Genomic DNA, 23,929 nt, shown 5'->3' on the forward strand with positions numbered 1-23,929 from the left:
CACTCATGGCATGCAGAAGTTCTGGGCCAGGGATTGAACTCTCGCCACAGCAGTGACCTGAGCCACAGCAATGACAATCCAGATCCTTCACCACTAGGCCACCAGGGAACTGCCTGTTCCTGGCTTTAATGGGAATGCCTCTAGTGTTTTACTCAATAAAAACTTAGCAAGTATAATAAAATCTCTTTGTGAAAATATAGCTTTTTAAATCAAACTAATTGTAGGTTCACACATCATTTTAAGAGCGCTTATGCACTTTGCACACTTGTAACATTTTGCAAGACTGTAGTATAGATTTCAGCCAGGATACTGGCATTGATACAATCTGTTGCTCTTATTCTCATTTCCCCATTTTTACTTGTACGCCTGCGTGTGTGTGTTCAGCTTTAATACAGTTTTATCACCAATATAAGTAAGTGTATTAAACTTGTTTTAGTCACTTTAAACTGTGATTACAAAATAATATGTATTATAGAAAGTTTCAAAAAGATAGAACTATGCACAAATAAGAATTACCTGTCGTGTCACTTAGCACTAGCCCTTGTGAACATTCCAGACCTTTTTTCAAAACTTGCTCACGCAGTTTTCTGCTCTGCTTTTTTCCTGAATACCGGCTCACCTGTTCTTGAAGTCATTAAATCTCCTTTCGCGACGCCCCACGGCTCCTGGTGGCAGAGTTTGCCGTCACATGGTAAAGCCACTCTTTAATTAGGGTCGAGTCCCTATAGCTGGGCTTTGAGGCGGTCTCCAGGCTCTCCCCTTCACCAGCGTGTGTTCGATACCCGCGCGGAAGGCGGCTGTCGCGCGGGGCCCTGCCGTTTCCCTAGGACTCCAGGCCGGGACCACGGCCGTGCGCTTTGCCTTTTTACTCTCCTCGCTTTTTGCCGTCTTCTCATATCCTGCACAGAAGCCTCTGGGCTCGTGTGAAAGCGCAGCACACAGAGGTTCACAAAACCGCTGAAAGTCGCTTGGTGTGGCCGGTGTGGCCGCAGCTCGAGGCGGTGGTTGGTGTGGCGGGGACGCGGGGGAGATGGAGCGGGAGGATCACGCGGAGGTTTGTGTGTCCGCGCTCAGGGACGCGTGCTCTGTGCTCCAGTTAGTGAGGAGATTGTGCCACGTGTATCTTGAAAATTGTTTCCAGACTAACACATCCTGACTTTTCTTTAGTACAGCAACGTACCAGAAACAAAACCAAAGTGGCTTATATACTCACTGTTGATAAAAAGAAGACACGTACATAGTTAGAAAATCCATGCAGTATGGGAATAAATAAAAATAAAGGCAAGTGTTTTTCCTCTTTTTTTTTTTGGTCTTTTTAGGGCCACACCCAGGGCATATGGAGGTTCCCAGGCTAGGGTCGCATTGGAGCTGTCGCCCCCAGCCCACATTAGAGCCGGAGCAACGCCAGACCCGAGCCACATCTTCGACCTACACCACAGCTCATGGCGATGCTGGATCCTTAACACACTGAGCAAGGGCAGGGGTCGAACCCGTGTCCTCATGGATACTAGTCGAATTCATTTCTGCCGAGCCACATCGGGAACTCCCGTGTGCTTTCCTTTTGCTGTGTCTACTATTAAAAAGTAACTGCCAGCAGGCAACCCGCACCCCTGCCCTGTGCTGACCGCACCCCCCCACCCCCCACCCCCTCCCTCCATCCCCACTGAGGGCCCTGGGGATGCAGAGAAGCTGCAGCCCTGTCCTCCCCTCCAGTACAGCCCCCGATCCCACCATACCCACACTGCTTGCTTCCTGCCCGGAGCCCCTGTACCAGCTGATGTGGTGAGTCTGAAGCCGTGAGTCTGGAACATCCTGAGGAAGAGAGACCCTAGAGCGTCCTGTGGCTACACATGACGGGGAGGCTGGGAGGCAGAGCTGCTAGTGGAAAAATTTTGAAAAACCTGCCATCATCCTGGTGTGCCTCCCGGGCACAAGGTTGATGTGACACTAGGTGGGGCCTGCTGACCACAGATGGGCACATCAGCTCTTCTTGCTGGAGTGTGTGGGCCGAGGCTGCAGACCACCTGGCAGGGGCTGGAAGGGCCTCCATTATTAAGACAGAGAGAGACGGGGGGCCAGGGACCAAACTCCTAACTAGCTTGTTTTTGTTTTGTTTTGTCTTTTTAGGGCCGCAGCTATGGCATATGGAGGTTCCCAGGCTAGGGGTCGAATCCAAGCTACAGCTGCTGGCCTACACCACAGCCACAGCAACGCAGGATCCTTGACCCACTGAGCGAGGCCAGGGATCAAACCTGCAACCTCATGGAAACTAGTCGTTACTGCTGAGCCACAATGGGAACTCCCACATTTCTGGTTTTTTTGCTGTAATAAAAAGTGTTGTAATGAACATCCTTGTATATACTACATACCTTAGTAAGATAAGACACTAAGAGTGGAATCGCTAGGTCAAAGGTTATGGGCATTAAAATTTTGATAGATGTTTCCAAATTATTTCACCAAAGATTCAGCCATGGCTACACACCCTCATCCCCAGGAATCTCAGAGTGTCTGTTCCCCCAGCACTTGGCAACGCTGGACATAATTATACTTCGAAATCTTTGCCAGGTTGGTAACTACAACTTGGTGTTCAAATGTTTGTTTACATTTCTTTAATTATGTATGAAGCCGCATTTGTTTTCATATGTTTGGTGGCCATTTATATTTTATTTTTACTCAACTGTTTCTTCATGTCCTTTCCTCATTCTCCTGTTTTAAGCAAGAAAGTGACAGAATCAAATTTCCTGGTTAAAGAAATGGTTCTGGTGGCAGTTCTAGAAGTTAAAAAGGAGGAACATTTCAAGAACAAGGGCTTGATCCAAAGTCTCACAAACCACACAAAACTCTAGAAATCTACAACCAAAAAGTGTCCAGTGTTTTTGACACTTAGAAGGTCACTGGTGGTGGCCTTTGCCACGTGCGTTTCCTTGGGGTGATGCCGATGGGCCCTCGATTGTGGTGTGTTGCAGGGTAAAGGGAAGGTGAGACAGCAGACTCTCGGGGACCTTGGCAGTGAGAGAGTGGCCGATAGCTGAGGACCTGGGAGGAGAAAGGAGACGATACTTCTTCATATGAACTATATTTGGACATGTTTTTAGGTTGTAGGGAAAGAATGGGTATAAAAGAAAAGGTTAAGCATACAGGATGAGAAGGGAATGTTTAGGAGTGGTCCAGTGGGTTGAGAATCTGACTGCAGTGGCTAGGGTTGCTGTGGAGGCGTGGGTTCGATCCCTGGCCTGGTGCAGTGGGTTAAAAGGATCTGGTATTGCCCCATCTATGGCGTAGGTCATAGCTGTGGCTCAGATTCAATCCCTGGCCAAGGAATTTCCATATATTGTGGGCGTGGCCATTAAAAATAAAAAGGAATGTTTAAATTTTGTAACTGTAGGGGTTCAGAGGAATTGGACTCAGGATAATGTAGGAAGTGCAGCTTTGAGGTAGGGCCCTTCTTTGAGTTGCTTATAGCTGAGGGAGGACCAGAGATACCTGCCACAGAGGGACAGCGTCTTTCACGTGGCTGAAGCAGAGCAGAAGTTTCCATGGGGCAGACAGGAATACCACAGAGGGAAGAGGTCTAGCCTGGCGTTCCTGCTCTTTGCAGCTCACCAATCAGGTGCCTAATCTCAGTTGCGTAGTCTTCCTCTTGTGATGAAGGGGTAATGACCCAGGGGTAGGAAGAGAGGCCAGGTACGTTACCCTATGGGAGTGTGCATGGAATCGTGAGGCTGGGGAAAAGGACGTTCGCTGTAACAATTGGGCATAGAAAAAGGTTTGGACGGATAAAATTGTTAAGCATAGTTACCTCCAGGGATTGGCTTGTGGGGGCAGGTGGGGCGGGGAAGAGATTGTAGAATTTGTACATTTAAAATGAGTATGTATTGGGAGTTCTCGTTGTGGCTCAGCAGGTTGCAAACCCAGCTAGTATCCATGAGGCTGTGGGTTCAGTCCCTGGCCCTGCTCAGTGGATTAAGGATCCCGTGTTGCCCTGAGCTATGGTTTAGGTCTCGGCTCAGATGTGGTGTGGCTGTGGCTGTGGTGTAGGCTGATGGCTACAACCCTGATTCGACCCCTAGCCTGGGAACCTCCATGTGCTACAGGTGTGGGCCTAAAAAGCAAATAAAATAAAATAAAATAAAAACAAGATGAGCCTGTATCGGAGTTCTCTGGTGGCACAGCAGGTTAAGGATCTGGTGTTGTCACTTCTGTGGCTGTGGTTACTGCTGTGGCACAGGTTGGGCCCCTGGCCCACAGGAACATTCCCATGTCTCAGTGTGGCCAAAAAAAGGATTACCTTTATGAAAAGAAAAGACGTAAGGTGAATGGAGAATGTTTCAGAGATGAGCACCTTAGATGCTGGATGTCAGTCCTGAATCATGGTAGCTAATGGGAGAGGTGTGGGAGCTGCAGCGGAAGAAGACCAGGATGCAGCAGCATTGATGCAGCAGTAACCCAGCCTCCTGTTTGTCGAAGCACCTGACAGCTTATAAACTGTCTCCGTCACTCCTTCAATAAGCGTTTGCTGAGCCATCTGCCCTTTTCTAAGCTCTTCCTCGACCTCCTCGGCCCCCATCTCGTGATGCCCTGCAACAGGCATCATTCATTTCACCCGACAGGTCAGGAAAGCAGGAGGCAAAGCTGTCGGTTTTCTCCAGTCCACTGCTTGAGCCCAGATCTGCAGATTTTATTTTTTAATTAAAAAAAATTTTTAGGGCCACACCTGTGGCCCATGGAGTTTCCCAGACTAGGGGTGGAGTCAGAGCTACCTACAGCTTCTGGCCTTGGCCACAGCCACGGCAATGCCAGATCCATAACCACTGAGCAGGGCCAGGGGTTGAACACGTGTCCTCATGGATACTAGTCAGGTTCATTACTGCTGAGCCCCAATGGGAAGTCCAGATCTTCAGATTTTAAGGCCGGCATTCCTTCCGCCACATTCCCGACACCCGTAATCAGTTTATTTGTCACAGCAGTGGGAGTAGCTCAGGTGCAGTTACACACATGTGCATCCGTGATCACACCTGCAGTGTGTGAGCGGCTTCGTCTCCAGGCGCAGAGCTTCAACTCCCGAGCGCTCTGAGGTGAAAGCGAAGTCTCACCTCCTCGGCCCCAGGTCTGGCTGGGGTGCCTCACGCCTCCCTCCAGGGCAGCTGCTCGCCTCTGATCAGCTGTCCTCGTGCTCCTGTCCTCCTGCAGATCACCCCGGAGTACCTGCAGAGCGTCTGTGTCCGCCTCTTCAGCAACCAGATGCGGCAGAGCCTTGCGCACAGCGTGGACTTCACGAGGCCCGGCACGGTGAGGCCCTGCGCCCGGGTTGGCCCCCATGTGTCAGATCCTTCGCTTTCCAAGACAAGTGAGCAGGAGAAAGTGGCACATTCGGGAGTCTGCGGGTCAGCTGGCTTTCGAGGAATGCAGGAATGCATGTCCAGAAGGAAAAGAAAGCTGAGCAGCTGGAAGGAGGCCTCCTGGGGGTGGTGGGTGGGCGGCACGTCCTTCTCGTCCAGGTAGGGCTGCTTGCTGCGGGCCTGGGGCCCTAACAGCAGCTGGTCAGTAGGAGACAAGGAAACCTCATGGTTCCTAAAAAGCAATTGCTGTGTTGGAGCTGCTCAGTCTCAGGCAGGAGCTTTTTTTTTTTTTCCAATCTTTTTAAACTTTATACCTAGCATAATTGCAAACTTATGGAAAATTTGCAAAAATAGCTCAAAGGGCACTTGTGTACCCTTAACCCATATTTGCCAGTTGCTGGCATCATACCCCTTTGTTTGTTGACTTTCCACACACACACACACACACACACACACACATACACACACACACACACACAATATGTTTTCTGAACCATGTAAGGATAAATTACATACGTTATGGCCCTTTTCTCCTAAATACTTGAGTGCAGTGTGCATTTCTTAATAGAAATGTTCTCTTATCTGATTGTCTCCGTCCATAAATGCAATGTCCATATGATATGCTCGTCTAATACTGCGCATCGTCCAGTTTTGTCCTTTACCCCCCGCCCCCGCGCCCGGCCCTGTGATCTGGGGTCAGGTATTGCGTCACCTCGTCAGGTCGCCTTAGCCTCCTTTCATCTTGAACCTTCCCCCGGTCTTTCTTTGATTCTCATAACACAGACCTTTTAGAAGAGTATGGTCCTTCTCCTTTAAATGTTAAGAACAGCGCATTTCTCCTTTTGCAGTCTGTGCGTCCTTGTGGTTAGACTCAGGGTTGCATCACAGGCCAAAATATTGCATAGGTGATGCTGTGTCCTTGCTGGCAGGGGACATCTGGAGACACGTGGGGTGGCAGTGGGTTCTTAACCAGGGGCACAGGCACACCTGCGTCTCCAGGGGAAGTTTTCAGTCCATGAATCTGCGTCCCAGGAGGGCGCGCCCACCTGCTGCCGGGTCCAGGGGCTCAGTGGGTGGAGCTGGGTGCACGTGACTAGGAGGGGGGGGGTCCGAGCCCCAGCTTTTAATTGTTTTCACACTAATACTTGGATCTTCATAAACAGGGGCCTTTTTAGTGTTAAACTAATCTACCTCATTCTCGAGTCGAGAACATAATATGAGAAAAGATAACTGAGAAATGAAAAAATAGAAAATAAAAATAAAGCAAGCAATTTTGGCTAGAATTCGTAGTAGAAACTAAAAGTAGCGGTGGTTGCTCGAGGTGGAGGAGGGTGGGGAGAGGCTGGTCAGAGGGTACGGACGTCTGGTTCGAAGATGAGTAAGTTCTGGGAATGTCACTGACGGCACAACGACTGTGCTTAACAAGAGCAGATCTTAAATGTTCTTACCGCACACACACTCACCCAAGGTAACTACAAGGTGGCCGCTGTGTTAACTAATCATTTTTGGGGGTGTGGCCATCATTTCCCAGTACATGCGTATATCGAATTAGCACATTGTACACCTTAAACTTAATGCAGTGTGGTATGTCAGCTATATCTCAGTCATGCTGGAGAGAAAAAAGAAATTGTGGTTGAAGGAAAATGAGGGTAGGAAAAATAAACATAAGCCAGGGCTAAGGCTTGTTTAAAAAATGCATGTCCTGGGGTGCTGTACACCTGGGGAGGGAGGCCCAGCCTTGGCTCTGGGCTCTCTAGGAGCCAGTGACATGATTTATTTATAAAGGGAGGGAGAGTGATAGTCATTCATCTAAAACCATATTTGTGTTACACATGTAGGAAGCACAACAGTAAAATGAACGCCCACGAGCCCACCGCACGTGCCTAAAACCACTTCAATGTCACTGACGTCCTCTAAGTGCCTTTTAGACTGAACTTTTTCTGAGTAGCTATCATATCTTATGATTTAAAAAGTCTAGGTCCATTTTTTAAAAGATTGGAAGGAAGGGAGTTCCCACCGTGGCTCAGAGGAAACGAAACTGACTAGCATCCATGAGGATTCCGGTTTGCTCCCTGGCCTCCATCGGTGGGTTAAGGATCCACTGTTGCTGAGGCTGTGACATTGGTGGGCAGCTACAGCTCCGATTCAACCCCTAGCCTGGGACCCTCCATACGCCGTGGGTGCAGCTCTAAAAAGACAAAAAAAAAAAAAAAAAGACTGCTTTCCAGGGTTAGTCTGGTGCTAGGACCTGAGGATCTTGGTGGCGAGGATGGGGTGACTGGTAGGAGCCAGCAGCCGGGGTCATGTCCTCGAGGTGCACGAGGAAGTCCCGCAGGGCTGTTGCTGACATGTGGACAGTGGAGGACGGGAGCTGTGGCGTCCGTGCTTTAAGATGTGCTGCAGTGGTGTCAGCGTACAGAAATCTTAGACGATGAGCCATTTAAACAATGCCGGTAAAGCACACACAGACATCCACGTTTTGAAAAAGAACTCCCTCGTGGGCCCTCTGGGATGAGGGGCTTCACGCCACATCCTGAGGACTGGCTGAGTTGACCCTCTGTCCGGTATGTGCTTAGTGGTAGGTCATCAGCTTAAGGATGACAGCAAGGATGAGAGTGTTAACAAAAGTGATGGCTTTCGAGCAGTAATTAGCAAAGCAGGGCCTGGGTCTGATAGGACCACTTCGTTCTTCACTCCCTTCCATTTATGTATTAATTCGGTAAATATTTAGGGTTTGTCAGGTTTGTTTATAAAATCCCGTCCTGTTTTGCATATACAAGAATCCTTTCTGTTGGCAGAGTGATGCATCCAGCCAATTTAAAATTGATACCCTGTTTAAAAGGTGCAGTATAGGAGTTCCTGTCGTGGCGCAGCAGAAACAAATCCAACTAGGAACCATGAGGTTGCAGGTTTGATCCCTGGCCTCTCTCAGTGGGTTAAGGATCCGGCATTGCCGTGAGCTGTGGTGTAGGGCACAGATGTGGCTCAGACCCCATGTTGCTGTGGCTGTGGTGTAGGCCGGCAGCTATAGCTCCGATTAGACCCCTAACCAGGGAATCTCTATACACCATGGGTGTGTCCCTAAAAAGCAAAAAATAAAAAGTAAAAATAAATAAATAAAAGGAGCGGTATTCCCTTTTTTTTTTTTAATTAAAAAAATTTGTGTGTGTGTGTGTCTTTTGTCTTTTGGGGACCACACCTGCGGCATATGGAAGTTCCCAGGCTAGGGGTAGAATCAGAGCTATAGCCGACAGCCACAGCCACAGCCACAGCCACAGCAACACGGGATCCAACCTACACCACAGCTCACGGCAACACCAGATCCTTAACCCACTGAGCAAGGCCAGGGTTGCTAGTCGGGTTCGTTAACTGCTGAGCCACAATGGGAACTCCCTGCCATCCTTCCCTTAAGCCTCAGAAGCTATGAGAGAGAGAATGAGCTCTGTTCACCTTAACTCATAACCATTTTTTTTCCCCCACTGTGTCACTGACTTAGTAGCAGGCAATAAAAGCTGCAAACAATCTTTTATTGTTCCTAGTATATTTTTTTATACAATGATAAAACATGAATGAGGGGTCATTATACAGGTATAAAAGGCTATTGTAGTTGACTAGGCATGCTTAAACTCAAAGTATAATATCAGATTTATAACGTATGAAGAGGAAATTAGGATATAATTCAGATGGGAAATCCAGTGCCTGACCTCGGATTTTGGAGGAGAAGATTGTTTTTTTATTTTTTAAGGGAATGTGTTCTCCTCCAAGTCCAATCAGAATGCCAGCAATTTCAAGAGAAACAGATGGGCACAGACCAGCCTTCTTTCTCGCCAGGTCCTTGATCGGCCCCTCCTGGGGCTTGAGCATTTCGGTTTCCTGTACTCTGTAGTGGAGTCTGGCTGGGGCCCCCCAGAGAAATGGCTGGTTTCTATAAAGTTTAGTACATTTGTTACTGGTTTTTAAATCTGGCTGTTAAGAATCTGGCCCTCGGAGTTCCCATCGAGGCTCAGCGGTAATGAACCTGACTAGTATCCATGAGGATGCGGGTTTGATCCCTGGCCTCGCTCAGTGGGCTAAGGATCCAGCGTTGCCATGAGCTGTGGCGTAGGTCGCAGACGCAGCTTGGATCCCATGTTGCTGTGGCTGTGGTGTAGGCCGGTGTCTACAGCTCCGATTCGACCCCTAGCCTGGGAACTTTCATATGCCTCAGGTGTGGGCCTTAAAAAAAAGAGAGAGAGAGAGAGAATCTGGCCCCTGCCACTTCACTCACTGTTGAAAGTTCAGGAGGGCTCGGTAAATGGCACCCTTCTCCCCCCTGAGTTCTGAGCTAGGTGAAAAAACGCAGCAATAGACTGAAGGGAAAAGAAGCTGGAGACATTGCTGATGATCCTGACAAAGCTTGATTCGGAAAATGTGAATTTGTTGGTAGGCAGGTGAGCCCTGGAACTAGAGAAATATCCTTAGTCATGGGCAGCTGTGGCCAAGCCGCACCCCCGCCACCAGCACCACCCGGGCAGCAGCGGTGGGGAGCATACTGGCCTGTGCTCTCTTCGCAGCCTCGCTGCCCGGGGGAAGGGGACGCAGGGCAGTGCAGATCCAGTAAATCCCAAATCCAGCAAGGCACCCCTGCTGGGTGAAGGTGACACTGGCGGAGGGCTCCACAGAGGGGACACTTCAGTGGAAGCAGTGTGTTTCCACCCTGCCTCGTTCCCGCCCAGGTAACCGTGTCCAAAACTCGGCCACTTTATCAGAGCTGGGCACCCAATCCGGGCGCTCCCAGGGTTGATAATGATGGATTAAATTTTTGAGAAGACGCCTCTCCCTGGTGGCCTCTTCCAGTTTGACTGCGTGTCGCCACCCTAACCCTAGGTTTGTCATGCCGTGGTCCTAACCAAATCAGGGTCCAAACCGTGGGGCCCATCTTTTGCTGGCATTTTAGATGATTTTATATTATCAAGAATCTAGTGATAAGTATTAAGAGAAGAAACTTCTTCCTCAGAGCACAAGAGGCAGAGTTTTGTATCCTAAAACTACACGAGGAATATATGATTATGTGTAGCTGGGAGATATATAACAACTTAGCAGTGAATGGAGCAGAACAAAAACCCCTTCCCTCCTCCACGCTCACCCCATCTCCCTTCGTCCATAAGTGGCGTTGCTGACCACATTTCATGGGCATCTTCCAGACCCTTTTTGCTTTGTTTTGTTTTGTTTTTTAGGGCCGCACTCACGGCATATAGAGGTTCCCAGGCTAGTGATTGAATCGGAGCTGCAGCTGCCAGCCTACACCACAGCCACAGCAACGCTGGATCCTTAACCCACTGAGCAAGGCCAGGGATTGAACCCACACCTTCATGGTTATTAGTTAGATTCATTTCTGATGCGCCACAATGGGAGCTTCCAGACCTTTAAAAATTATACATATTTGAGATTCAGTTATACATCATTCTGCAACTGTCTCTTTTAAATTATTGGTCTATTTTTGAGTCTTTCACATCTATTTAACATACTTATATTTCCCCTAACTTTTAGAATTGTAATTTGAGATCAGTGTGGGGCATTTGACCGTTCCTCTGGCAGACATTGTCAGTTTTCTGCCGTCTCTAATGATGCAGCATCTTGGTGTGTCACAAATTGCACTGGAAAGCACATTGGAATGGCTTTCTCTTCTCAGCCTCCTCTTTGCACTGGGCGAGCATGAATGCACAGACAATCTCGAGGTGAAAATCCGAGCACAGTGTGCACACACACACACATACACACACACACACCCCGCCCTGGGTGAGTCCCAAGTCCCACCCAGGGGCACCCCTGGGTTTGTGATTCATTGGATGGGAAAGGTTCCATTTAAATGCATCTTTATTGGAAAACCGACTCAGTTGGGAGTTAACTCTCCCTTTTTTTCAACAATTCCCAGGAGGCCCTATTGGAAATAGACATTGTAACACTTCCAGGTGTGATGGCATTCGGTATATTAGAGACCCAGGACATGTGGCTCTTAGGAGGCATCTGCTTCCACAATCAACCATCGTTGTGAGCCATAAAAACCTGCAGGCCGGAGTTCCCGTCGTGGCGCAGTGGTTAACGAATCCGACTAGGAACCATGAGGTTGCGGGTTCGATCCCTGCCCTTGCTCAGTGGGTTAATGATCCGGCGTTGCCGTGAGCCGTGGTGTAGGTTGCAGACGCGGCTCGGATCCCGCGTTGCTGTGGCTCTGGCGTAGGCCGGTGGCTACAGCTCCGATTGGACCCCTAGCCTGGGAACCTCCATATGCCACAGAAGCGGCCAAAAGAAATAGCAAAAAGACAAAAAAAAAAAAAAAAAAACCTGCAGGCCATAGCGGGTGTGGTGGCCGTGACCCTTTTGGGGGATGGCCTCTTGCAGTTGTTCAGGAAGCCTGGCGGTGGCACTGTCCTGCTAAGGAGGCGTCTTCCTGGAGCGTCCTTTTCCGAGGACCGGCTCTGCAGATGCCGGTCCACATCTCCAGAGCTTGTGTCCACACTAGGTGGTTTTCCTTCTTTTCTTTTTTGTCTTTTTGCCTTTTCTAGGGCCGCTTCCTACCTCATATGGAGGTTCCCAAGCTGGGAGTCTAATCGGAGCTGTAGCCACCGGCCTATGCCAGAGCCACAGCAACACGGAATCTGAGCCTTGTCTGCAACCTACACCCTAGCTCACGGCAACGCCGGATCTTAACCCACTGAGCAAGGCCAGGGATCGAACCCTCAACCTCATGGTTCCTCGTCGGATTCGTTAACCACTGTGCCACGACAGGAACTCCCAGTGGTTTTCTTAAGGCTTGGCAGACAAAACACCTTCCCACTGCATCCGCGGCAGCCTTTCTGGGCCCGGGGCCCTGTGTGTGGAAGACCCACACACCCCGCTTCCAGTCCCCGCTACACCTCGCCTAGGTCCCCCGTGCTGTGAGGACTGAGCACCTTGCTCTCAGCCTGTCGGTAGGCCTGTGATTGGCAGAGGGGGACTCTGCCCTTAGCCCAGACCTTTCCCCTGACCTCCACACCTGGCCTCCTGGCCTCGTCCCCATGGATGTCTGACCCACATGTCACATTTTCTGTGTCCAAGTCGGGGCTCCTCTTTTCCTCCCCCTGGATGATTTCCCGCCTGTATTTCTGTCTTGGGAATGAGGCCGAGGGAAGCCCGGGGGCACCCAGGGCTCTTCCTGGTCCTCTGCCCTGCACTCAGGCGGCCTGGGGATCCCAGGGGCTTCCTCCCTCCTGCCCTCGGCTCTCTTGCTTTGTCTGCTCAGGTTCTCCTATTTCTCTCCTGGCTTAAAGCCACTTTTCCCAGCTGATCTCAGCCTCAAGGCGCTGGGCTTTCTCATGGCTCCTTCACACGGGAGCTGGAGTCACCTTTCTGGTGTGTTATCTGTTCGTGCCCTCCGGTTTTAGGAGGCATTCACGCCCTTGCAGGAATCCGGTCATATTACTCCCTTGCTTAATACCCGTCACTGCTTCTGGTCCAAAGTGCTCGGCCTAGAGCCCCCAGCCCTCCATGATCTGTCTCTCCAGGCCGGGCTGGGCACAGAAACCCAGAGAAGGCCCAGCCCCAGGCGCTCTGACCCCTGCAGGCCACAGTGGTGAAGCAAGGCCCAGTCCCCTGGGGGGCAGAGAGGCGTCTTGGAACTTGCCAGCACAGCCAGGCCCTCGGGCACATCTCCTTCCCCTCTTGCGTCACAACCCTCCCTGTGACAGACGTGGCCACAGCGCCTCTCTCCTCTTGGCGCGCGGGCCTGCTGTTGGCCCCTGTCCCGTGGCTGGCACACAGTCCTCGTGTGTCCCGTCTTACTTAACCCCTCCTGTGGATCATCCCCCAGGAGGTCGCCGGCCGGGGTCCTGCCCGCGCCGTTCACCTGCTCTCCTGCAGCCCCCGCGCACCTGGGCTCAGTGTTAGTCCCACATGTGCAGCGCTGGGGAGGAAGGGCTGGTGGTACATGGGCCTCGTCTGGTTGGTTTTCAGCCCCAAACGGTGCCTTCCTGCCACCCTGGAGCTCGGTTGTTCCTTTCTGACCCTCCCCAGGCTGCACACAGCTGCAGTTTCCAAAGTATTCGCCTAGAAGCTAATCCCATAGGATGTCCTTGTCCCCAAACAAACCCTTGATGCGCGAAGTTTTAGACTCGCTGTTGACCGAGGTGCGCGACACCCAGCAGAAGTCCCAGGACTGCTTGACCCCCGTCTAAACCAGGAAACCCTCCAGTTGCTTGCGACTAAGGGCCAGTTTTCATCATGTCACACCTCATGCCAACTTCTCTAAGCATACTTCCTGATGTCATGCATCATTAGCAAAGCCTCTCCTCCTGCTATTGTCACTAGGAGCTGTCCTAGGCTCTTGTAGCCTCATTAACCGCCCCCCCCCCACACACACACACCGTGACCTCTGAGGGCTAGGCTCAGGTTCCTCACCTGTAGCTGAGAAGTGGCGGAGACATATTCTGCCATTTCACGCTTGGCTTAGAAATGTATTTCTCCCGCACCCGTGGGTTCCAGAGAGCCTTGCCCTGAACCTGGCCCAGCGTAGGTGCTCGACGGCCAATTGAAGGGTTAATACATGCGATGCTCTGTTATCTTCTCCTTGTGCCTTGAAAAGGCTGCCGAAGGTTCCTGCTGTGCTTCCTCAGCTGGGAAGCCACCACTTGTCACACACGTCCGCTGTGGCTGGGAGCCCCTGCTTCCTCCTGGTGCCCCAGGCCCTGGCGCCTTTCCTTGAGCGCCCCACATAAAGTCACATGGCGCCCACTTGGGCTGCAGGCAGGGCCTCCTGAGCAAGGGGATCCTCCCTGGGCCTGTCCGTCCTGACTCAGAATCCACCGTGAGCTTGAGGGGGAGATGATTCCAGCTCATGAGGATTTTCAGTCCTCTCCCAGCTTTTTCTTCTAGAGCGTGTCTTCCTTGGCCGGACTTTTGTAGCCGTGTCCACACAGCCCATGCACAGCAGGACCTGCGGGTGGTGGCAGTGACCTTCTGAAATCTAGTCCAAAGTAAAGATTGTTCAGCAGATCAGAGCAGCCCCCTTCGTGTTCCAAGGTTCTTCTTAACACCTCCACGTCGGGGGAAGGGAGCAGTAGCTGTCACCTGCCGTGAGTTCTCCATTCCGTGGGCCAGTTAATACCTGGATGTCCATGTGAAGGTCAGTTTCGTGACGTAAGCTCAGAACTCCTCAGCTCCAGCGTCTCCGTGGAGCGGGGAGCTCCGTGTGGAAAGGCGGGAGGGAGCAGAAGCCACGCTGGCTTTGACGCGCTCTCGCTGGCACCTGCCCCCTGGTACTAACACTGCCACCGTCTTGCAGATGAGGCACAGAGAATTATTTGGTCATTGATTCTCCCCACCGGATTGCAAGCTCTCTGAGAAGGGGGCTTTTGCCTTGCTGGCCAAGTATCAACAGCGCCTAGCAGAGACCTGTTAGAGGGTGGGCAGCCAGTAAGTACTTACCGAATGAAATACTGCAGCCTTCCCCTCTGCTTGGCCACTCTTCCTGCAGTTCATCCTGCCTTTTTTTTTTTTTTTTTTCTTTTCAAAATACAAATATTTTGGTTGAATAATAAATCTCAATAGTGTTTCACATACTGTGCCTTTTCATGAAAGGGTCTGTTATTAGTGCTTTCCAATTCATTTCTTCACTGGGTAAATAGAATGCTTTAGAATTTAGCAGGAGAGAGAATCAGTGTTTTAAAAGGTAGAACACATTTTCTTCTTATCTGTTTTATAACTAAGTTTATTTGTGTTTTTTTTAGATTCCTCCTGTAAGTTATATGATATGGTATTTGTCTTTGTCTGACTTACTTCACGTAGTATAGTAATCTCTAAATCCATCATATTGCTACGGAAGGCATTATTTTGTTTGTCATGGCTGAGTAACCTTCCTGTGTGTGTGTGTGTGTGTGTGTGTGTGTCTCACATCTGTCAGTGGACACTAAGGCTGCCTCCATGTCTTGGCTATTGTAAATAGTGCCACTATAAACATTGGGGTACATGTATGTATCTTTTTTCTTTTCCTTTTTTTTTTTTTTTAATTTTATGGCCACACCCCCAGCATTTGTAAGTTCCCAGGCCAGGGACTGAGTCTGAACCACAGCTGTGACCTATACCCCAGCTGTGGTCATGTGGGATCCTTTAACCCACTGCGTCACCAGCCCTGGATCAAACCTGTGCCTCAGCAGTGACCCGAGCCGCTGCATTCGGGATTCTTTACCCCCTGGCCCACAGCAAGAACTCCCTCTTGTATTTTTCTGAATTAGGGTTTTTGTCTCTTCTAGATATGTGCCCAGGAGTGGGATTGCTGGAACATATGGCACCTCTGTTTTTAGTTTTTGTAAGTTTTTTGGCCACACCCATGGCAGGTGGAAGCTCCCCAGCCGGGGGTAAATCCCACATCACAGCAACAACTCCAGCCAATGCAGTGACAGCACTGGGTCTTCAATGCTGCACCACAAGGGAATGCCCTATTTTTAGTTTTTTAAGGAACCTCCATTCTGGGAAACATTTTATTAACTATGAAAAGGGGTGTCTGTGTGCATGTAAATGAATTTTATTTGTGGAAATATGAATTAGCCAATACCACTAATTTTAAAATACTCTTCTGGTGTTCCCTGGCGACCTAGCAAGTTAAGGATCTGGCATTGTCACTACAGTGGCTCGGATTACTGCTGTGCCATGGGTTCAGTCCCTGGCCCAGCAACTCCCACATGGGCCATTCACAGCCTTTGGTTGTTCCTCTCTTTTATTTTATTTTTATTTTTTTTAATTTTTATTTTATTTTAATTTTTTTATTTATTTGTTTAAGTTACTCAAGGGATTTATCACACCTGTACTTGTACAATGTCGTCACAATCCAATTTCACAGGATTTCCATCCCACACCCCAAGCACCCCCCCCCACCCCCAACCTGTCTCCTCCAGAGACCAAAAGTTTTTCAAAGTCTGAGAGTCAGCATCTGTTCTGCAAAGAAGTTCCGTCTGTCCTTTTTTTCAGATTCCACATGTCAGTGAAAGCATTCGATGTTGGTGGCTCATTGCATGGCTGACTTCACTTAGCATGATAATTTCTAGGTCCATCTATGTTGCTAAGTTTGTTCCTCTATTTTAGTTACACGCTTGATACCGCGCTGCCCATAATGGCAAAAACAAAACAAGAGAACAATAAACGGGACGGTGTGAATGCCCATAAAGTAGTCAGGGGTTTGACCCATAGGCAGGACTGAAGGGAGGGAGTGGGAGGGCGATGGTGAATTTTTTCTATAACCACCTCTACAGCATTTGACTTGGTACAAAGTGCATGTGTTATTTTTATACTCAGAGATAAAATGTTAATAAAGAAGAAAACCAGGATAATAAACTGGTTTTCATTGCTTTTGTTCTTTACGATGTCTTTGACTCAGCAGCTTTATGTTCCTCTGGGAGTTTGGTCAGGGCGAACCCACCCTCTTTTTTAGAGGGTGCCCCTTGGAGAGACAAGGAGCGACAAGCCAAAGCTGCGTGCCTTGGGAAGTTCATTGATAGTGTATTACTCACCTTGGGCTCGGGCTGACTTTCAGATGACCTGTGATTATGGTCGAGAAGCCCATGGATGAAAAACTTTGCAGATCTGTTGGTTTCGCGCCATTACAGTGGTCTGGGACTAATGCGATGCTCTCCAAGCTTAATAATCTCTTTTCTTCTGTCCTCTTCCCCCTCAGGCTTCAACCATGCTAAGAGCCTCCCTGGCACCCGTGTAAGTAATTGTTCTTAGGAATTGTTTGTTTGTCTTTTTTTTTTTTTTTTTTTAGGGCTGCACCCAAGGCATATGGAGGTTCCCAGGCTAGGGGTCCAATCACAGCTGTAGCCACTGGCCTACACCACAGCCACAGCAATGCCAGATCTGAGCCGCATCTGCAGCCTACACCAGAGCTCATGGCAACACCGGATCCTTAACCCATAGGGGATCAAACCTGTGTCCTCATGGATGCTAGTTAGTTTCATCTCTGCTGAGCCACAGGGGAGAACTCCCAGGAATTATTACTAAGGCGAATAGCTATGGGTTAAACTGAATTCAAAGTAGATTTAATAAATGTTCATCTTGGAGTTCCCTTGTGGCACAGCAGGTTAAGGATCCAGTGTTGTCACTGCAGGGGTTCAGGTTGCTGCCATGGCGCAAGTTCAATCCCTGGCCTGGGAGCTTCCACATGCCACACCTGTCACCAAAAAACTTTTTTAAATAAAAAAATAAATGTTCATCTTAACCGCGTAGCTTAGATGCATTCCTTTGATTAGCTAGAGCTGCAAGCGGGTCTTCAAGGAAATACTAATAATTATAAGAAAGCCTAGAAGTGTCTTTTAAAGTTAATTCTGTGTATATTGCTGAGGTAATATGAACTAGAAAACATCGTTGAATTGTTCCTATAATCGTCTGTAGAAATCTACTTGATTGCAGTCATGGGGCAGTCAGCAGAGCGTTGCAGTGTCTACATTTTACATTCCCTGCTGATGCCCTGTGACCGGGGCCATGGGATGGCTTTGTTTACTCTTGCACCTTCCCGTCCAAGTCAGCAGGCTTGTCGCCCACGGGGGATGACCGGTGCCCGGGAACTTCATCAGACCGGTGTGTTGCAGGAGCGGGGAAGTTGAGAACCCGCGCTGGGGACCTTGAGGACTGGGGTGGGTGCTGAGCCAGCCTCCCGTGGCGGGGCTGGGTACTGCGAGATTACTGCGGTCCGTACAACCGTCCCTCTCCCTCGGTCCAGCCAGAGTCTGACATTGACCGAGCCCTTGGTTCTCTTCTGATGGAGGCTGCGTGATGCAGCGCTTATGAGCACAGGCTGTCGGGGCTCTGTGACCTTGGACCACGTTTATAACCTCTCTGTGCCTCAGTTCCCTCATGGGCAATGGGAGAGTGGCTGGACCACGGAAACGCGGGGTTGCTGAGCAACCTAGCTGGTAACGTTGCCCTTGCCGGCAAGTAAATCTGGCCTCAATATGACCATTCTTCCTCCTTCCAATAGAAGCTCCCCCGCTGTAGAATATTATTGAACTTGGCTTTACAAACGGAACTTTTTTGGTCTAGAAAAAGAGCCTTGTTTGAATTTTAAATCAATTTTCTTTTCATTCTGAGATCATTTCAGAGTTGCAGAAATAGTACAAAGCATTGCCATATACCCTTCACCCGGGTTCCCGAGTTACGCTTTTACACAAGCTCAGTTCAGTGATCGAAATCAGAAAATTAATGCTGAATCGGTAACGATGGTCTAATCTGCCGGCCTTATTCACATTTTTGTTCCATCCCGTCCTTTCTCTGGCCCCAGATTCAATCCAGGATCACGTATTAGTCTTCTCATGTCTCAGTTTCCTTTCATTTGTCGTCATTCTTCAGGCTTCATCTTTCGTGGCCTTGATACTTTCAAAGAATACTGGCCCCTTATTGATAATTGGAATTAATTAATTTTTAAACTCACAATAGTATCTGCCTCAGGAAAAAAAAAAAGTCAAGATAACCAACGTGCCATGTAGTGGGTTTACCATTAGCTGCATAAAATAGAAGATGCTCCTTTTTGGAAATATTTCCTGAGGCCCCCTTCAGTGCCCACTTTTCTGGCTTTTTCTTCTAAGCCTTGTAAGAAGTTCTCATTCTGCCATTTAAAAACTAACATTAAGAAAACTAACATGGGAGTTCCCATCGTGGCTCAGCAGTTAACGAACCAGACTAATATCCATGAAGACTTGGGTTCCATCCCCAGCCTCACTCAGTGGGTTAAGAATCGGGCCTTGCCGCGAGCTGTGGTGTAGGTTGCAGATGCGGTTCGGATCCCACGTGGCTGTGATGCAGGCCGGCAGCTGCAGCTCTAACTTGACCTCTAGGCTGGGAACCTCCATATGCCGTGGGTGTGCCCCCCCCAAAAAGCAAAAAAACTAACATGTAGTTTTGTCCTATAATAATTTAAGTAATACATAAGCATTATAGAAAACATGAATCTATAGAAACATACAAAGAAGGAAACGTAAGCCAAATCCCACCTCCCGGAGGCATGATCTCAGTTTTTATTCCACCCGTGAAAACAGAGGAAACCCTTCATCCAGTGCTTCGTGAATCCACATTTAAGATGGTACCGGGAGAAGTATTAGTCTCTGCACAATTTTAGAAGAATCATATTTTGTTTTGGTTTTTGTTCCTTAATTTTTGCATTTTGAAGAAATTACAGGTTCACAAGAAATTGAGTCGCTCGGCGTCTCCCCAGTGGTGGCATCTTATCTGACCGTCTGCAGTGTCCAAACGCGGGCCTTGACATTGACACAGTACAGGCTGCTTTCAGTTTTAGATTCTTCCCCCTCTCCAGCCTCCTTGTGTTTAACAAGAGAACAAAACAAAATGGGAAGATGCTTATTTTAGTGACAAGGCATCCGAGGGTTCCTTTTGTCTCTGGCCATCCAAAGGCAGGTGTCTGGGCCGCGTAGATCTCCGAACAGAGCTCTCTCTTCATTGAAACCTGCCTTCCCCTGAGGTCCGACTTGGGGTTCCCGGGAACAGGATTGTCCTATGTGCTGCCTGTCTCCCTGGCCTGTCCCCACGGCCACTCCCTGACCACACCTTTCCACCTGCCGGAGGATGGACTGGACGCCACCTCTTCACAGCTGCTTTCTGTCCCCTGGTCTGTCCTTCACATCCCCGAGGCTGCTTCCTCAGGCCTGAGGGACAGTGGCTCCAGGTTCTTGGGGACGCCTGGGGTCCTGCTGACGCTAATAGGCTCTGGGCTTTGCTCACGATTCTAAATAGAAGTTTGGTGGAAAGTTATGCCTCCGAGGTGATGTCATGCCCAGCTGGGGATCCCTGGCCTAGTGTGAAGGCGCTGGGCTCTGACCCATTAGGCAGAGACTCCTTGTTTGCAGGAAAGCATTCTATCAACCCTGGTACCTAGAGCGGAAGAGGCAGGGCTGAGCCCGTGAAGCTGGGGTGGGAGCCTGGAACCCAGCCCTCTCCGTGGAGGCCTGGAGCTCATGGCAGCAGCACAGAGAGACCAATGGCCACGGCCTGTCCAGTCTGTCAGAGCAGCTCTAGATGGGACGTCGTGATACTCAGGAGAATAATGAACGTACCCTTTGGCTCTTTTCTTTCTCTTTGAACCTGTGTTGCTGAGAAGGAAGTTGAAGGATGTCCCATTACTGCCCTCCTTGGATTATGAGAAACTGAAGAAGGATTTGATTTGGGGGAGTGACCGCTTGAAAGCCTTCTTGTTGCAGGCTCTGCGCTGGGTATGTACCCTTTTCTTGAAGTTTTGTTTTGCTTTGTTTTGTTTTTTAAAGACCACGCTGGTTTTCTTGGCTGGCTACCTTGCTTGTATCTTTTAACCCAGCTTCTCAAAATCTTTCTTGCTGCTGCCTGCTGACACCAAGAGCTAAAATGAAAAGCAGCTTCTGAAGATCGCTGTGGTCTCTTTTTAAAAACTCCTGTATTGGAGTTCCCCTGTGGCACAGCAGATTAAGACTCTGGTGTTGTCATTGCAGGGGCTCAGGGTCGCCGCTGTGGTGCAGGTTCGATTCCTGGCCCCGGACGCTGGCACATGCTGCAGGCACGGCACAGCGCCCGTCCTCAACAAAAAACCTCCTATGCTGACGTCACATTTGCCATTGCCTTCACTCGATCATTTGATACATGCAGTTTCAGGGCCTCAGCCCTGGCCACCTGGCCCTTGCCTGGTCAGGAGCCACACTCACAGCTGGTGGCATTGGTGTGTTAGTGCACAGGGTCACTCTCACTATGCCTCCAAGAGACCTCTGCTGGGTCTGGGTCTTACCACGCAGGCACACGAGCCGACATCAAGGCTAAAATAAAGCCTAGTCTAAATGGTGGCTTTTCTCCCCAGTCTTAATTTTTTTTTTTTTTGTCTTTTCTATGGCTTCACCCCTGGCATATGGAGGTTCCCAGGCTAGGGGTCCAATCGAAGCTGTAGGCGCCAGCCTACGCCACAGCCATAGCAACTTGGGATCTGAGCCGCATCTGCGACCTACACTACAGCTCACGGCAATGTTGGATCCTTAACCCACCGAGCACGGCCAGGGATCGAACCCGCAACCTCATGGATCTTAGTCAGGTTTGCTAACCACCGAGCCACGACGGGAACTCCCCTAGTCTTCATATTCATCACAGTTAAGTCAGTTGTTCTCAAGCTTTTTGCTTTCAGACCTGTGACACTGTCACAAATTACTCAGGAGCCCAAAGAGCTTTTGTTTATGTGAATTTTATCTACCAAAATTTACAGTGTTAGAACTTAAAACAGAAAATGTAAAATATGGAGTTCCCTTTGTGGCGAAGTGAAAACGAATCCAACTAGTATCCGTATCCTCTCTGGGGGCCTGGCACTTGTGCACCGCCCTCGCAGCCTGCCCCGTGCCCTCCCCGTTGAGGGCCGCACAGGTACCCCCTGTAGTGTCGCCCCTCCCTCAGCCAGACCCCGTGTCCCATGCACTGCCCCGCTCACCTTCCCTCGTGCTGCCCAGGAGCCTGCTCATCCTTCAGGAGCCAGCTCCTGAGCCACTTCCAGCAGCAAACCCCTCTCCAGGCATTGGTCTGCTCACTCCCCACCCAGCCGGTCTCCACCTCCCTGCTCTGGAGATGGCCAGCCTGTAGGCTGACTCCCACATGGCCCGTTAGGAAGCGCACTGTGGTATCTCGTTCATCGTGTTTGGTGAAGTGCGTGCGGGCCGCGAGGGCTGCACAGAGCGGCCGTGGGAGCGTTTTCCTTTGTGTTCACGCTCAGGTCTTGTTGCTCTTGCTTTTCTTCCTTCCAGCGCTTGACGACCTCCCACCCCGGAGAGCAGAGGGAGACGGTCCTGCAGGCCTACATCAGCAATGACCTCTTGGATTGTCACAGCCACGGCCAGGTCGGTGGGCCGGGCCAGCGCCCAGCCAGGGCCTTCGTTGCTGGGGAAGCTTCTGAGAAGGGGAGGCTTCCTTTCAATGCGTGTGTTCAGCACACAGGGACTGGAAATCAGCCTGGGCCTTCTGTCAGCTTCTGAAATCTGCTCTTCATCTTGGACCTGGGCCTGCTTCTCACTTGTAATGAGAGTCCGGAACAAGTCAGTACTGCTTGATTCCACTCTGGACTCTTCTCTGCCAATTGTCCTTTTTTCAAATTCCCCTCTTTCCCTCACCCCACTGCTCACCACAAGTCCCAAAAACTCAGCATGACTTAGGATCGGCAAAGTGGGTAAGCAGATTCAATTTTTTTTTTTTTCCCCACCTGGACCTGACTTTAAAACTGTCTTCAACACTGTTTGGATATAGTTTGGACCAGATAGGGTTTTTTGTTTGTTTGTCTTTTGTCTTTTTAGGGCTGTACCCACAGCATATGGAGGTTCCCAGGCTAGGGGTCTCATCAGAGCTGTAGCCGCTGGCCTACACCAGAGCCACAGCAATGCCAGCTCTGAGCCGAGTCTGTGACCTACACCACAGCTCTCGGCAACCCCGGATCCTTAACCCACTGACTGAGCGAGGCCAGGGATCAAACCCGTAACCTCATGGTTTCTAGTCGGATTTGTTTCAGCTGTGCCACGACGGGAACTCCCCAGATAGGTTTAATGATGCAGTGAGAAAAGCATGGGATTTGGAGGTTTCAAATCTCTGCCCCCCATCATTGGCCAGGCAACACCCCTATGCAAGTTTCTTTGTCTCAGGGAGCCTTCCCACCGCCGAGAAGGGGCCATCGCCTGCCGGTGAGGTGGTTGGGACCATTGGGAGTGGTTCTGTGTGGGAGAACTTGGCCCAGGGACCCGTACAGAGCAGTCTACACCTTCTCTTGCCTCTTACCTGTTCTTAGCACCTGTTATTAGACCAGAGGAGAGTCGAGAGCTTGAATGTGGCTAGAGCAGATACGACGTCTCATTATTTCAGCTGAATCTCTGTCCAAAATGCCCTGGAAACTTCATCTCCCAACTGTTAAGCTCACAGTGGGCACTGAGTGGACTATCACCATGTCTTAGGATTGCTGATGAAATAGCCCCCGAGAAAGCTCGTCACACCTGGTCTATTGTGCCCAGGGGCAGGGTTTTGAATTTAGTCTTTATATGTGGTCTTATTTTTCCCATGAAAGAGTTGTGTTAAGTTTCAAAAATAGCCTCTCCCATTCTCGACCTATTTCCTTTTACTGTTGGTGTTTGTAATGGCCTTGAAACCAGCCTGTAAGGCATGAAGCAACCGAAAGATATACTGTCACGACTTACAAAATCGTATTCAAAAAGTGATTTCAATACTGATTCTTTCTGAACTATCATATTTCCTTGAGTCTAAGATGCAGCCCCCCCCCCCCCCCAGTTTCAGCATCTCCAAAATTGGAGTGTGTCTAATAGTTGATGGCCTGTTACAGTTTAATTGGCAGTGCTTTTTTCTTTCTTGGTTGTACATTAAAAAAATGGGTCCTCTAATGAAAGGTGTTTTAGGTTTCAAGATATATATTTGCCAAAATGCTATAATCTTTATAGCCACTGAAATTGTCCTTTCTTCCTCAAGTCTTTTTTGGACCACCCCTGCAGCATGCAGCATGCAATCCTGGGCCAGGGATTGAACCTGAGCCACAACAGTGACAATGCCAGAGCATTTTTTTTTTTTTTGGTCCAGAA

General features: G+C 49.6%; 1 protein-coding gene across 2 annotated transcripts in view; it reads left to right on the plus strand.

Annotated features, from left to right (window-relative positions):
* The window catches only part of ARMC9 (armadillo repeat containing 9), a 172,089-nt gene that overhangs the window by 38,851 nt on the left and 109,309 nt on the right, over nt 1-23,929 (plus strand). For both annotated transcript variants that reach the window (XM_047773747.1, XM_047773746.1), the window contains exons 9-12: nt 5,191-5,289; nt 17,023-17,057; nt 20,455-20,566; nt 22,103-22,195. In XM_047773747.1, coding sequence (XP_047629703.1) covers nt 5,191-5,289; nt 17,023-17,057; nt 20,455-20,566; nt 22,103-22,195 — 339 coding nt within the window. The remainder of the gene's footprint in view (nt 1-5,190; nt 5,290-17,022; nt 17,058-20,454; nt 20,567-22,102; nt 22,196-23,929) is intronic.

Source organism: Phacochoerus africanus, chromosome 3 (assembly GCF_016906955.1).
Source record: "Phacochoerus africanus isolate WHEZ1 chromosome 3, ROS_Pafr_v1, whole genome shotgun sequence".
Classification (NCBI taxonomy): domain Eukaryota; kingdom Metazoa; phylum Chordata; class Mammalia; order Artiodactyla; family Suidae; genus Phacochoerus; species Phacochoerus africanus.